This window comes from Rhinatrema bivittatum, chromosome 4, assembly GCF_901001135.1.
Source record: "Rhinatrema bivittatum chromosome 4, aRhiBiv1.1, whole genome shotgun sequence".
In the NCBI taxonomy this organism is placed as follows: Eukaryota; Metazoa; Chordata; class Amphibia; order Gymnophiona; family Rhinatrematidae; genus Rhinatrema; species Rhinatrema bivittatum.
In genome coordinates this window covers 136,556,442-136,570,761 of record NC_042618.1, presented here as the reverse complement: position 1 = coordinate 136,570,761, position 14,320 = coordinate 136,556,442, and the positions used below count along the sequence as shown (strand labels likewise).

Below are 14,320 nucleotides of genomic sequence, written 5' to 3'. Positions count from 1 at the left end.
GGTCGTTGACAGTATCAAAGACTGCCGAGATATCTAGGAGGACAAGTAAATACGATTTGCCTTGGTCCATGCCTATGTGGATGGTGTCTGTAATTGCTAGTAAGAGATTTTCAGTATTGTACCTTTGCAGAAACCAAATTGTGATGGGAGTAGGATATTGTGGTCTTCAAGGAAGTCAGTGAGTTGCGTGTTGACAACTTTTTCAAGGATTTTGGAGATGAAAGGCAGGTTGGATATAGGCCGGTAGTTTGCTGGGTCAGTTGGGTCGAGGGAGGGTTTTTTGAGGAGGGGCTTGATGACAGCAAGTTTAAGAGAGTCTGGGACTTTACCAAAAGCAAGGGAGCAATTAACTAAGTCAGCTAAGGGTTTTGCAGTGGCAGTGGGGATAGAGAGGAGGATTTTCGAGGGGATTGTGTCTGAAATGTTTGTAGCAGTTTTCATCTTTTTCAAGATGGATTCAATCTCCAAGGATGATGTAAGGTCGAGAGACCCAAAATTGACTCCGTTGTTATTTGGGTGCGGAGAGGTGGGGGAAGGATTGGTGGGGAAGCGAAGGAGAATATTGGTGATTTTGTTCTGGAAGTACTTAGCTAGTACTTCGTGTTTATCTTTGGCATTTTTTTCGTGGGGGGGGGTGGTCTTTGTGAGATCCGCAACATATGAGAAAGGGCATTTGAGTTGAATTGATAATCATGAATTTTAGCTGAGTAGAAATCTCGTGTGGCTTGATGGTAGGTGTGCAGTGTATGTTTGTAAGCTGTTTTGTGTGAGGGGGAGGGTTGTCTACGCCAGATGCGTTCTTTAGCTCTGAGGTCCTGTTTTATCTTTTTTAGTTCACTGGTGTACCAGGGTTTTCTATCTGTTCGCGACAGGGGTATTTCTTTATGGACTATGGGGCAGATTTCATCGGCTATAGTGGTGGTGATAGTATTCCATGAGTGTAGGCCAGCATCTGGATTGGTAAGGTCAAGGTTCTTGGCTACTTTATTAAACGCTAGAGCAAGGTCCTCTGAAGGACAAGATTTGCGGAAGGAGATTGTCTTACTACGTATTAGTGAATCTGGCAAGGGGGTATTAGTGGTAAGGTGGGCGTTAATGAGGAAGTGGTCATAAGGTGAGTAAGAGCTTGAGCTGTATGCTGGAACGGATAAGGAATCAATGTAGTGAATTAAAAAGAGGAGTTTTATGTGTGTAAAGACTTTGGTAAAAGATAAGTTGCGCAGATGAATTTTGGATGGATTGTAGTAGAAAGAGATGGCTCACTGGGAGACCTGTGAGGAGCAGGTTGCAATAGTCTAAGCAGGAAGTGATGAGAGAGTTAAGGGTTCTGGTAATGTGTTCAGAAAGTAAGGGGATGGATTTTGGTTAAGTTAAAGTGAAAGAAACAGCACATTTTAACCGCCACATTGTATTATAGAGAAAGAAATGGCAGATTTGGATAAGTGTAGAGAAGGAGAGAGAACAGTCAAAAATGACTCCCTAGGTACAGACTAAGGGGACTGTAAGGATTACAGTATTATCCACAGAAATAGAGAAAGGAAGAGAGGGGAAGTGGGCGGGGGGGGGGGGGGGGGGGGGGGGATAAGGAGTTCTGTATTGGCCATGTTGCATTTAAGATGACAGTGGGACATCCAGGCAGCAATTTCAGACAAGCAGGTTGAGTCTGGGACTGGATTCTTGATGACATTTCTAGTGTAGAGAGGCAAATCTAGGAATCATCAACATAAAGATGGTATTGAAAGCCATGAGAGGAAATTGGAGCTCCAAGGGAATTAGTGTACAGAGAGAAGAGAAGGCGGCCCAGGACAGAACCTTGAGGCACACCAGTTGATAGTGGAAAACACTAAAAATGTGATGGGAGGCAAGAAGAGAATCATGACAGGACAGTGCCCTGATATCCAAGAGAGGACCAGAGTATCAACAAGTAGGTATTGATCAATAGTGACAAATGCAGCAGATAGGTCAAGGAAGATAAGGATTGAATAAAGTCCTTTGATTTATTCTCTGCCCTTCTCTTCTTTGACCAATCCAAGTGCTTGTGACCTGCATTGGCCAATGTTGGAGATGGGATGCAGGGCTTGATGGACCTTTGGTCTGGCCCAGTATGGCAAGTCTTATGTTTTAGTCATAAACAGGTCATTGGAGATTTTAGCAAGGGCTGTTTCTGTGGAATGTAGAGGAAGAAAACCAGACTGGATTGAATCAAAAATGACTTAATATGAAAGAAGGACGACAGTGGTGATGAACAGTACGTTTCAGTAGTTTGAAAGCAAAAGGGAGGCGGGAGATGGGATGATAGTTGGCAGAGCAGGTAGGGTCCAGTGTGGGTTTTTTAGGAGTGGATTGATCACAGCAATTTGAACGCAACAAGAACAGTAGCAGTGGACAGTGATAGATTGAGGATGTGATAGATGGGATGACTGCAGTGGAAATAGAGTTGAGAGAATGAGGAGAGAGAAAGCAAATTGAATGTTAAGAATGATCCATAAAGAAATGGTGAATAAAACAGAAAGTATCATATTGTCTCTGTATTGCTTCATGGTATAACCGCATCGTTAGTATTGTGTGCTGTTTTGGTTGTCCAGTTTTAAAAAAGACATAGCAAAACTAGAAAAGGTACAGAGGAGGGCAACCAAAATGATAAAAGAAAAGGAATAGCTCCCCTATGATGAGAGGCTATGCAGATTAGGGCTTTTCAGTTTGGAAAAGGGACAGCTGAGAGAGGATACATAATAGAAGTTATAAAATCATAATTGGGGTGGAACAGATAAATAAAGAGTAATTATTTACCTATTCAAATAATATCAAAATAAGGTCATGCCAGGAAATTATCCAGCAGATTTAAAACAAATCATATAAATTACTTTTTCACTTGCCAGATGACATGGTCAAGGTGACTAGCATAGCAGGGTTTAAAAGAGGTTTGGACAAGTTCCTAGAGGAAAAGTTCATAAAATATTATTAGTCAGTTAGACTGATAATGGCCTCTATGGACCTTGGTCTGACCCAGTATGGCATTTCCTGTGTTCTTAGAAAATTGCTAGGTACTAATTCTTGTAAGACTTTCATTAGGACATGGACCAGCTTATGAAAATATAAAATGAAATAGAGAGAAACAAAATGATGTTTAGAAATAGAAGTGTTATGCATTATCTAACTGAGGGTATTGTTTTACCTTTTTGGTACTACATCTAATATCTTCTAATATATTCCCTCAAGAATTTTACTGGCACTTAACAGAACAACCGAAGACATTGAGTACCAATTATTATAAAATTTATTATAGCAGTGAAAGCAGCATTAAAAGTGTTATCATTCTTTTCCACCTAAATTATGGTAAAGCAGTAATTTACCTTAATAGCTAAGCAATAATGTTGATGTCAAATTCCATTTTATGATTTGGGGGTTTCCGGCTTCCTTTTGTTTGCACGGGGAAGATCCTTGCATCTTGATTCTGGTCTGCAATTAATCTGATGGAAAATCTTTTTAGACTTTAGTTTCTATACTTTCTTTGAATTGGATCTGCATATAAATACAGTATGCCTGTTTGTTCTTTTAAGGGTTAGTCAATAATTCTGAGCTGAAAGCACATAATAAGAAATGTTTCAATAAATGATTACAAAATGTGGTATTGTTCTTTTTATACCAACTTTTAACAAGGTTTTAGTCCTATACTCATGATTAAAAGTGAATAAGGAGTGAATGTTGACCACAAATGTTTTTAAATTTATTTTGCAAGAATAATCCTAGCAATAGCTAAATAACCAACCCACAGGTAAATATGCCTAAATGGCTCGTGTTGGGGGCTGTGTTCTGTTTGCTTAATCATTGCAAAGCAACTTGCCTTTTGAATATTCATTATCTGACTATTTTGTTAAATAATTAAAGAATTATCCACAATTTGTCCTTTTAAAAATATTTTGGGGGGACAGTATTAATTAATATGCCCAATATGTTTCAAGTCTGTATGCACAGAATTTTCTGTCTTCTTGTAAAATCATTTTCTTGCTTCTTAGAATAAAGTTCAAGGTATTAGGTAAACTGCAAGCAAATACAGGCCATAAATAACATTCTCAGTCCCTTCACATTAGCGCTGCTTCAGTAAATCAGCAGGGTGACAAGTTCCAAACCTTTTTTTTTTTTTTTTAAAGCTGACTGAAACTGTGTTCATAGTAACAGTAAAGTTACAGACAGTAAAATCTATTTAAAAGACGATCCATACTAATATTCATTGAGGCTGCCATTAGGCTGCACCTCAATCAATATAAAGTGTATTACAAGGGATGTTCAATTGTTTTTCCCGATTTAGGCAATGTCAGCGAAATTGCCTAATTCGGAATGGTTCGGCAGAACCAAAAAAGATTGATTTGTTTCCAAAATTTCGGAAAAAATTCATTTTTGAGTTAGCGCACGCTAACTCCCAATAGTGCGCACTAACTCTGTGCACCAACTCAAAAATGATAGTGCACACTAACCCGAAAATCAGGGCCCCTGAAATTAAAAAAAAAACCTCAAACCATGGGAAAAAAGAAATTCCTGTGGTGGGGGGGGAGGCCAAAACGAAGCCCGACACGAAATTTTTACCCGAAGCACATCTCTGTGTATTACAGCAAATGAAGTGTATTTATTTATTTGGATATTTAGCCCATCCTTTTGAAACTGCCCACAGCAGATGCAAACAGCATACACATTCTGAAAACATGAATCACATAATTTAAAATGCTCTTTGAAAATGAGGGGGAAAAGGAGTGGTTTTAAAAAATAGTGCAAAATCATTATTTGAGGACCATGATTATCCATTTTTTAATTAAAAAGTAAAAAAAAAGGTACTAGCTACTCAAAAATGTGCACTGGTTCATTGGCCCAGGCCCAGAGACATGGCCATTTTATAACATACACGCATATATGCTTATTTTAAAATAGCTGACTGCGCATATTTGTGTACATAGTTGTAAGTGGACGCGTGCCTATCTGGCTAATTTTATAAGCGCAAAAACCTGGAGGTACGCGCATGTCTCGGACCAGTGCGCACCATATGCATATCTCCCATTACACGCATAACAATATTTTTTGGGGAAAGGGGCAGGCCAGATCTGTACCATGATTCCAGCGCATTAGTATTTATGCGCACAAGCACACGTCGGCGTCCCCTACCACGTAACTTTACTTCTGCTATGGATGGCGTGTAAGTTGTGAAATAAAAAAATATAGGCTAGTCAGCAGGGTTTTAAGCATCGGGGCTAATAGGGTAAAAGGGAGGATAATTAATTAAGGGGTTTAGGAAGTCCTCTCCTTACTGGGGTGAACTGTGTTCAGACTGGGGAACCTGCTAACTGTGTTGGTACGCGTATCTTATAAAATCCCCACCACTTATGCGGTAGAGGTGGCATTTGCTGATTTTATAACCTGCACATGTAAACGCGCAGGTATGTGCATTTGTTATATAATCGCCGTGTTGTGTGTGTGAGCCGGAAAATTTGCACGCATGTGCACCTGCCCGCACACTTCTTAAAATCCACTTCTATGTATGCAAATGCCGCTTTTATAGCGGAAGTGGGGGGAGGGGTTTAAAAGACACGCACGCTGACACCATTACCAGTTTTTACAGTATATTCCCAGTTCGCTGAGGGTAAGGAATATGGTTTCCAAATCCCCCTAGTTTACTAGTCTCCCTTCAAGACTTTTATCATAGAGTATTTCAGTTTTTGTAAATCTCTGATAACAACCTTCCATCTTTTCCACTCTTTGTTCAAGTTGATGTTTTTCCCCTTCCGTTTTAGTCAATATGGTCTCAATTTTACTGAATCGTTGATTTGATACTTCTGTAGATTCTGTTAGTTTTACTATAGCTAACTCAAGTGTTTTAATAGCTGACCAGATAATCCATCGTAACCTCTGCTGGTTTAGTTAATTGCAGAGAATTTTCTTTTTGACTGCTGGATGCTTGCAACCCTTCCCCATTCTTGTCTCCTTCTCCCAAAGGTGGAGGAGGAGTACTTGGGGCACCGGGACTAAGAGATGCCTCGGCCGGAAGAAAGGACACCCACTCTGCGCCCATATCTTCAATGGTCCTACTCACCGGTTGATTATTAGATGTTGAGGAGAAGAAGGCATGGATCTGAGGTTGTGAAGGCTCAGAAATGGGAGATGAAGTTACCATCTCCCTAATCTTTGCCTTCCGTTTTGTATGAGGCATATCTATGTAAAACAGAAATTTGACACTCTGGTCCTTCACCTCCTCTCCCAATCTTTTTTCTTTTTTTTTACTTCTTGAATGAAGGCTGAGTTGAGAGATTCGAAATGAAATAAATTTAATAATTTACAGTTTCAGCTTCCAAAAGGTTTTCGAGAGGATAGTTCCAGTGTTTGAAAAAAAAAAAAAAAACCCACAAATATTCCTGACCCTCCAACAAAGCCGTGCGCCCCTTTGGTGTGCGCGGCTTCGGCGATGCGCCACAGGGCTTTTATCCTTAGCCAGTCACCCCTGGATGACGTCAGCACTACCCGGAAGTGCTGGAGCCAAAGAAAGAGTTCGTTGGGACTTGGGCTCTCACCTCTCCCCTTCCTTCTAGTCACCGCTGGTAGGAAAAAGCAAATATTGGAAATAGGTCCTTTCTCTCACGTCCACCTCTGTTTCTGCGCCGCAGGGGACTGGCTTTTATCCTTAGCCAGTCACCCCTGGATGACATCGGAGCTACCCGGAAGTGCTGGAGCCAAAGAAAGATTTCGTTGGGGGTTAGGCTCTCACCTCTCCCCTTCCTTCTCGTCAGCGCTGGTAGGAAAAAGCAAATATCGGAAATAGGTCCTTTTGTCTCACGTCCACCTTGGTTTCTGCACCGCAGGGGGCTGGCTTTTATCCTTAGCCAGTCACCCCTGGATGACGTCGGAGCTACCCGGAAGTGCTGGAGCCAAAGAAAGAGTTCGTTGGGGGTTAGGCTCTCACCTCTCCCCTTCCTTCTCGTCAGAGCTGGTAGGAAAAAGCAAATATTGGAAATAGGTCCTTTCTCTCTCGTCCACCTCCATGTTAGGGCATTTAATAAATGGCTGTGGCCATTTGCATCCAACTCAGCGTATGATGTGCTATTTGCATTCTGTGTTATGATTATTATGGTGGCTATTTTACATTCTGTTTTGTGATTATGGTTCGGGATATGGGAGGAAAAGGGGCTTGGGGAGGTGGGAGTTCCGGGTGTCTAAGCTGCCCCAGTTATTTATTATAGCTTCCAAACAGAAAGAACAATGCTGGGATTAAATCATCCAACTAAAATGAGGCACAGGAACATAAATTATTTGAATAAGGCTATACTCTAGGCAGAGCTGGTCTCAGAGTTCATGGACAGTGAGCTCTCCTTAATCATAGCCTCTTTCAAATTAATGTGTGCTTTTGGGGTGTTACTAATAGAAAGGTACCACAGTGACTCTATAAAGCAAGATACCACAAACAGTACTTACTAAAATAACTGTGAATATTATAATTAGAGGTGCTCTATATTGACATTAAAAAAGTGCTGTAAGAGAAAGTTTCTCCCATAACCTGCAGTGAAATAATAGAACTGCTGTTCTACTAAAAGATAACAATATACTAATGGGTAGGGGGTATATCAGCCAGTCAAACAATTTGATTGGCTAAATGTTTCTTTGTGTTATACTTGTCTAACAAATGAGTGGTCACTGATTTACACAATAGAACAGGCACTTGAATATGTCAGTCTTTTTCTCTAGGCGACTAATCATTGTCTGTACATGTTATTGTAAAATTGAGCAGAGACACTAACAAGTAATTAACAAGTATTCCCTTTTTATCCTCATAGGTCCCTTGAATCTTGTTTATTACTATAATTTCATTATGCAAGCCTAGACTACTTACACAGACTAAAGAAACAAAGCTTAAGGGAAAGTCTGATACAATAGGCATTTTACGAAATGTAAGAAAATTAAAATGCCTTTAAGGGACCTCAATCAGTTTTGTACGCATGCCATTTAGCATGTAATATATTGAAAACTGGCATTGCACATTTTCATTACATCAGTTTTCTGCAGTCCCTCGATGTGGCTTTTAACATACTGAAATTTCAGAACAAAGAAAAAGAAACTAGTGTGCAATGAGAGAAATTATGGCTCTTAGGATACTTATACTGACAGGGGTCCCAATTCATCAAAAGAAAGTAACTTGCATATATCTTGACTATATTGACTTGTGCTATATTTGGGCTTACTGTGCTTCAAAGCTTGCTATAAAGTAGATATTAGCTGTATACTTCCCATTTATCCCTTCCTCTCATCCCCCCACCAAGCTGGCATTAACTTGCATGGAGGAATACCATAATGATTATGTCATAAATGAATTCATATAGAAAGGAATCTAATTCATGCTGTGTGTGTTATTTGTGACATCACAGACAAAATTGATCTCTTGAATTCACTATGAATAAGGTAATAATTTGTAACTTTTCTATCACATGGCTGCAACTAGAAAAAATTTGAAAACCCTTTTAACAAACCTCAAGACTGGTTTGGCAATTTATTCCATACGAATTGTTAGCTCTTTATGGCAATAATTGTAGTTAGCAGTTATGTGCATTATATGATGATAAACCAACCAATCAACCACTAGGGCTATTGATAGCACTGACTAAAACGATCTCATGTTTTCACTGCACAAACCTGAACCTGGGAATTAAAGGTAATAGTTTTGTTTATTCTGGAAATAATTTAAAAAGCACCTTAGAGAATTATGCTCTTTAGAACCTCTACCAGATGAGTAACTATGTAAGCTTCTTTCTTTCTTAAGAAGGAACCATGACTGAACATGGAACGTTGACCTTTTTAAAGTGAACATTGCATGCAGTGATGCATATGCAAGCTTTCAAAGTTGGTGCATTCCTTGAAAAATTCAATAATTTACTTGTTGACATGTTCCCAATAACAGAGTGGAGACATTTATACTTACCTGATAATTTCCTTTATTTTATTTCTGCTATACCAGTCCATATCTATTGGGTTAAGTCTGCTGGGGAAAAAATCGATAGATTTGCAACAAGTATCCTATTCAGAATATTGTTTGGAAATAGCAATTTTTGTTTAAAACATCATCCTAAATCTTGTATGTCATATCCACAATGAACATATTTTCTAAGAAATATCTAGTCATCTACACACATATATAAAAAAAAAAAAAAAAGTCATATGCCAAGTTGGATCATTGTATAGTCTACATGGACATAACATAGCGCAGCATTCTAACATTTCAGTGTCTAGGGAGAATTCATGTTTATAATGAAATTCATTTGCTCAATGTAACACAATGTACTTCCCATCCTGTCTTTCTAAAGTAGTGAGCAACACAATAAATGTTTTTTTTCCTTCTAGGTTTGTCGTGTTGCTTATGAAATCATGCAGACTTTGCACCCTGATGCTTCAGCTCTTTTCCACTCTTTGGATGATATTTACTATTTTGGAGGACAGAATGCCCACAACCAGATTGCCATTTATCCTCACCACCCGCGAACTGCTGATGAAATTCCTATGGAACCAGGAGATATTATTGGTGTGGCTGGCAACCACTGGGATGGTTACTCTAAAGGCATCAACAGAAAATTGGGAAGAACAGGCCTGTACCCATCCTACAAAGTGAAAGAGAAAATAGAGACAGTCAAGTACCCTACATATCCAGAGGCTGACGAATAGAGCCAGATGAGACTATATAGGTGATGACTTTGTTAAAATCAGTTTGAACCAACAGACTAGCACATTAAGCAGGCTTTTACTGGGCATTTTAACGTGACTAAAATGAAAGCCCTTTATTGTTTGGGCTGAAAAAACAAACACAGAACAAATGGATGGATTTCTTACTGAACGTACTCAATACATGCACTCGCGCAAATGCACATATATGCGCAACATGCGGCTATTTTATACTAGTCTTTCTTTCCCAAGGGTTTGTCTCTATCATTGGTTAAACTGAGCAAGGCACTTAGCCCTCTGCCATTAATTGACTGTAGTCCTCAGACTTTCAACACTGCCATGTTGTGTAATTTGAGTGACATGAACATATTTTGTAAGTGTGAAATTTTAAACATGGTGCCTATATTTGAACAATCTTGGATATTTTTAGAAGAGGAGCAGCAACAGATGATTGACTGTTGTTGTCATGAGCACTAAATTTGCCCCAGCCAATTGACTCAAAAAGAAATGATTTCTGGTGATTTTTTTTTAATTTACAAGAAATGTTTTCTAAGTAATTCCCTTAATTCCTATTATTAATAATAAATGAAGGATACATCTAAAAATAAAGTATTCATTGTCAGTTACAGTAGCAACATTTTTGTAAAACAGTGCCAGGAGCAGTCTCTTTAATACCTGAAATTTCTGGACATTGTCTTTGATAACAAAAAATAAATACAAAATTAACGTTAGTATCTGCTTTATTTTTATTTTTTGTATGTTTTAACTGTGCTTTCTATCCTGTTAGTAACATAGTAGATGACTGAAGAAAGAGACCAGTTGGCCCAACTGGTTCTTATACCCATCTACATCACTGCCTACGTATAAGATCTATTCTTCTGTCTTTCTCCCTCTTTTTCTTGTTTCTAATGCTCACACTTCACACTCTCCCTTTTCTCCTTGCCATTGCTCACTACCCTGTTTCCCAGCCCCCATTGCTTATTTTCATCCCTCCAGTTCTCAGGGTTCACTCTCCCTTAGCCCCAGTTGTTTACTCTTACAGCCCCTTCTCTAAGCCTGTTCAGTATTCTCACCCTCCCTCCTCAGCTCCCAGTGTTCATTCACATAACCCCCTATACATAAGCATCCAATTGCCCACTTTGAAATGAAATTTTCAAACAATACGTGTGTTAAAAATAGCATGTTAACATTAAAAAAAACATGTGCCTGTGTAAAATAGCACATATGCATGTATATGCTATTTTAAAAACCGCAACATATGCGCATATGTCGGGGACTATATAAAAAGGGATGGGCAAGAGGAGTTCTGGGGTGGGGCCAACATTTATGCTCATAAATTGCTATTTTACAGCCTGCCAAAGTGACGTGCCTAAGTCTTTTGCTTGCACATATTTACCCCTGCTCAATATCTGGTGTAAGTGATCACAAACATAAAAGTGAAAAAATGACTGGGTGGAGGGGTCTGGATGAAATGGGGGTCTTCAGGCTGAAGAACCAGGAGGGTCTTCATGAGCTGCAGATGTACTGGGTGAAATGGCATATGTTATAAAATCCCCCAATTTACATGTGTAAAGGGACAATTTACAAGGGGTAAATGCATCTAAATTACGCACATAAAATCTATTCACATATCCCTTTAAAATTCAAAGTACAAATATATGGGTAAATCATTTGTGCCCACATCTGGCTAAATTCCAACTTATCAGACCAAGTAGTGCCTTTGCCACTACTTAGATACATTTGAACTTATCTTGATAAATAGTGCTTTTGTTTTAAACTTATCTGGCTATCTTACATATCTGGATAAATCGGAAAAGTGTTACTTAGACCAGTGGTTCTCAACTTTTTTTTTGTCGGGACACACCTGACAGATGGTTCTCACATGCATGACACACTGAACACATGACCATCATAGGGCTAAATGTAAAAGTACAGTTTGCATCCACAGGAACCCCCCTGACCCACAATTATGGATGTAAAGCAGAATTATGACATTCCCCATACAACTCACCCTACAAAAAAGATATTCTGGTTCTGGTGTCATCTCAGTAACAGCAACACAAACTCCAACTACCAGGCTCATTAGCCCTACTTATGAAAAGAAAGCAGTTTATCACTAATGCATGTCCTCTTGAGAAAATACAACAAATAAGACTGATACAGTAAAATATCTCACCTCGGTCACATGCACAGAACCGACCTAACATACTCCCAAGATCTGCAGTAATGCACATAAACTATTCTGCACACAGTTACACTTGTATTATGAAATGCATTCAAACAGTAACAACCCTACCTATGAAAAGGCAACACTACAAATATTAAGTCAGGCTCTAAACATCAATATACCTCCTATTAGGAGAACAGAACTAGCCAAGCAGCTATAGATCCCAACACAGAAATAATTGTATAACTATACTAATAAGCAGAATAAATGTTTCACAACTACTATGAACAGAATAATATCCAACAATTAAAAACTCAGAAACATTATTTAAAATTATCCAAACACCAATAAAATATTTCAAAACAGCAGACACATCACATAATATTCAGTAATTAAAACGGCAGTCAATCAAGAAAAATACACTTTAAAAACCACCTTTACTAACCCCCTCCAGCAGCTCTCCTACTCCTCTTCCAGTCAAGTAGCCGTTTCACACATATCCGGCTAAATGCTGCTACTTTTCTACATAAATCCGAACTTGCTTGGGTTGCAGTTTTTACATATGCAAGCAAGTATACAAGCATATGTACTTATATTTTATAACCTGCGCATATCAGTTGCACGCATGGTTATAAAATACAGTAGTATATTTTGTTGTGCCTATATATATGTGTATATGGGCGTGCGCGCAAGCAGTTTTGAAAGTTATCCTCCCTCTGACACTCCTGCAGCCTCTTGGCACTGCATAGCTCTTGATCATTTTCAGCTACATAATGCCTGCATTCTTGCACCTTTCATCAGTCATTGCAAGAACAAATTTGGAATATGGGTACTATATGCATATTTTTCAAGCTCCAGTTCCAAATTATCTGTTTGGTTATACATTAATCTTTGTGTTTCTGGGGCATATCTAAAGAGAATGTTAATGTGAAGGTGCACTGTAAGGTAAACTGTAGTTTTTTATCAGGCAGCTTTAAATGAGCAAAGAGAGACAATAGCTCTTTTCATAACAAATAGAAAATTCTATTCTCCAGGGACAAGCAGGAAGGTAGTCCTGACACGAGTGACATCATCAAATGGAGCCAGATGCAGAAAACATATTTCAAAATTTCTAGAAACTTTGAGTAGTCACACTGAACATGCCCTTTACCACGCATCCATATGGGTCCCTCTTCAGTCTCTTTTTTTTTCTTCTGAGCAGTGAGCCTTGAAGTTTGAGCTGTAAAAAAACTTTTTTGGCTTTTTGCCTTGTACAAAATTTAGATTTGCGATATTTTGCAAATTTTTTTTTCTTCGGTCCATCGCTGGGCCCCTCTCAATGGCCCTAGTCAGGGTTTTCAGTGTTTGAGTAAGTTTCTTTTCGTGGTCGGTTTCCCCCCATGGTGGCGGTGCCTCTGTGTCAATTTTCCATCTACGCCTGCCGCCATCGTTCCGTGTTTTCCCCCATTTGTTTCACCCCATCATGGCCGCATCTTGTTTTCACTGATGCCCCCAGTGCCCAAGGGCCATGTCGATCACCAATCCTCATGTTTGCATTCTCTTCTTGGGAGCATTGCACGATGTCCAAGGTTGCTGCTTGTGCGCCCAGATGACCCCAAAGGGACGTTGGCTTCAACACAAGATGGAGCACCTCTTCGAGTTGAGGAAATCCAAGCCATCGGTATCTGCGGCATAAGCACTGGAGGTCCTTGGAGTCGCACCAATGGACACCATGCCATTGACATCAATGGGACCGTCGGTTCTATCGAGGTCGCCAGTGGATTATGGGCACCGGAGACCAACCGTTGTCAATCTCCTCCAAGCCAAGGATCTCATCCTCAATCTCGTCCTCGATCTCAGCACCAGGGAAAGACCAGGCCGAGTATCGTTGGAAAATCAAGAAGCATCAGTATCGGTCCCCATCAATGCACAATGCCAGGCACAGGACACTCTGGCTTTAGCCTTGATGCCCCCAAAGCGACCCCGTTGCGAGGAGCTCTCAACCTCCATCGATGCCCTGGGTCCACAATGATCTTCACCGGTCCTGGTGCTAGTCGCCCATCCCCCTCATGGGTCTGAGGAAGATCTGACTATTCCTCCTTCTTCCTAGTCAGTGTTGGCATCGGCAACATTTGAGGTGGAGCTGGAGTGTTGAGTCCAGCTAGCGGTGGAGTGGGAGCTGCAGGGCTTCGGTCCCATGGCACCGGAGCCGGTGCCACTTGTCCTCATACCGTTTCTGGAGAAACTCAGTGTGCTCATTGGTGCCTTACCAACCCTGCCAGTTCACAGGACAGCAACAGTACCTGGTGGGGCACTGAGCCCTCCTCCGACCGATACAGCGGTCGTCGCCAGTTCCTCTAAGAAGGAAGCTCTGCTGAGACCGGTGGAGATGCCGAGGCCTGTAGTCCCCCATCCAGTTCCATCAGTGCCTGCACCTCTAGATGTTGGCAAGCACCTAGGGCCCCATCCCCTGTGGTATACAGTGAGGAT

The 14,320-nt window shown here is 40.2% G+C and overlaps 1 protein-coding gene across 9 annotated transcripts in view; it reads left to right on the top strand.

Annotated features, from left to right (window-relative positions):
• Positions 1-10,415, top strand: part of FUT8 (fucosyltransferase 8) — a 543,593-nt gene extending 533,178 nt beyond the window's left edge. For all 9 annotated transcript variants that reach the window (XM_029598885.1, XM_029598887.1, XM_029598881.1 and 6 more), the window contains one exon: positions 9,370-10,415. In XM_029598885.1, the coding sequence (XP_029454745.1) occupies positions 9,370-9,687 (318 nt within the window). In that variant the 3' untranslated portion in view covers positions 9,688-10,415. The remainder of the gene's footprint in view (positions 1-9,369) is intronic.
• Positions 10,416-14,320: the final 3,905 nt, after the last annotated feature.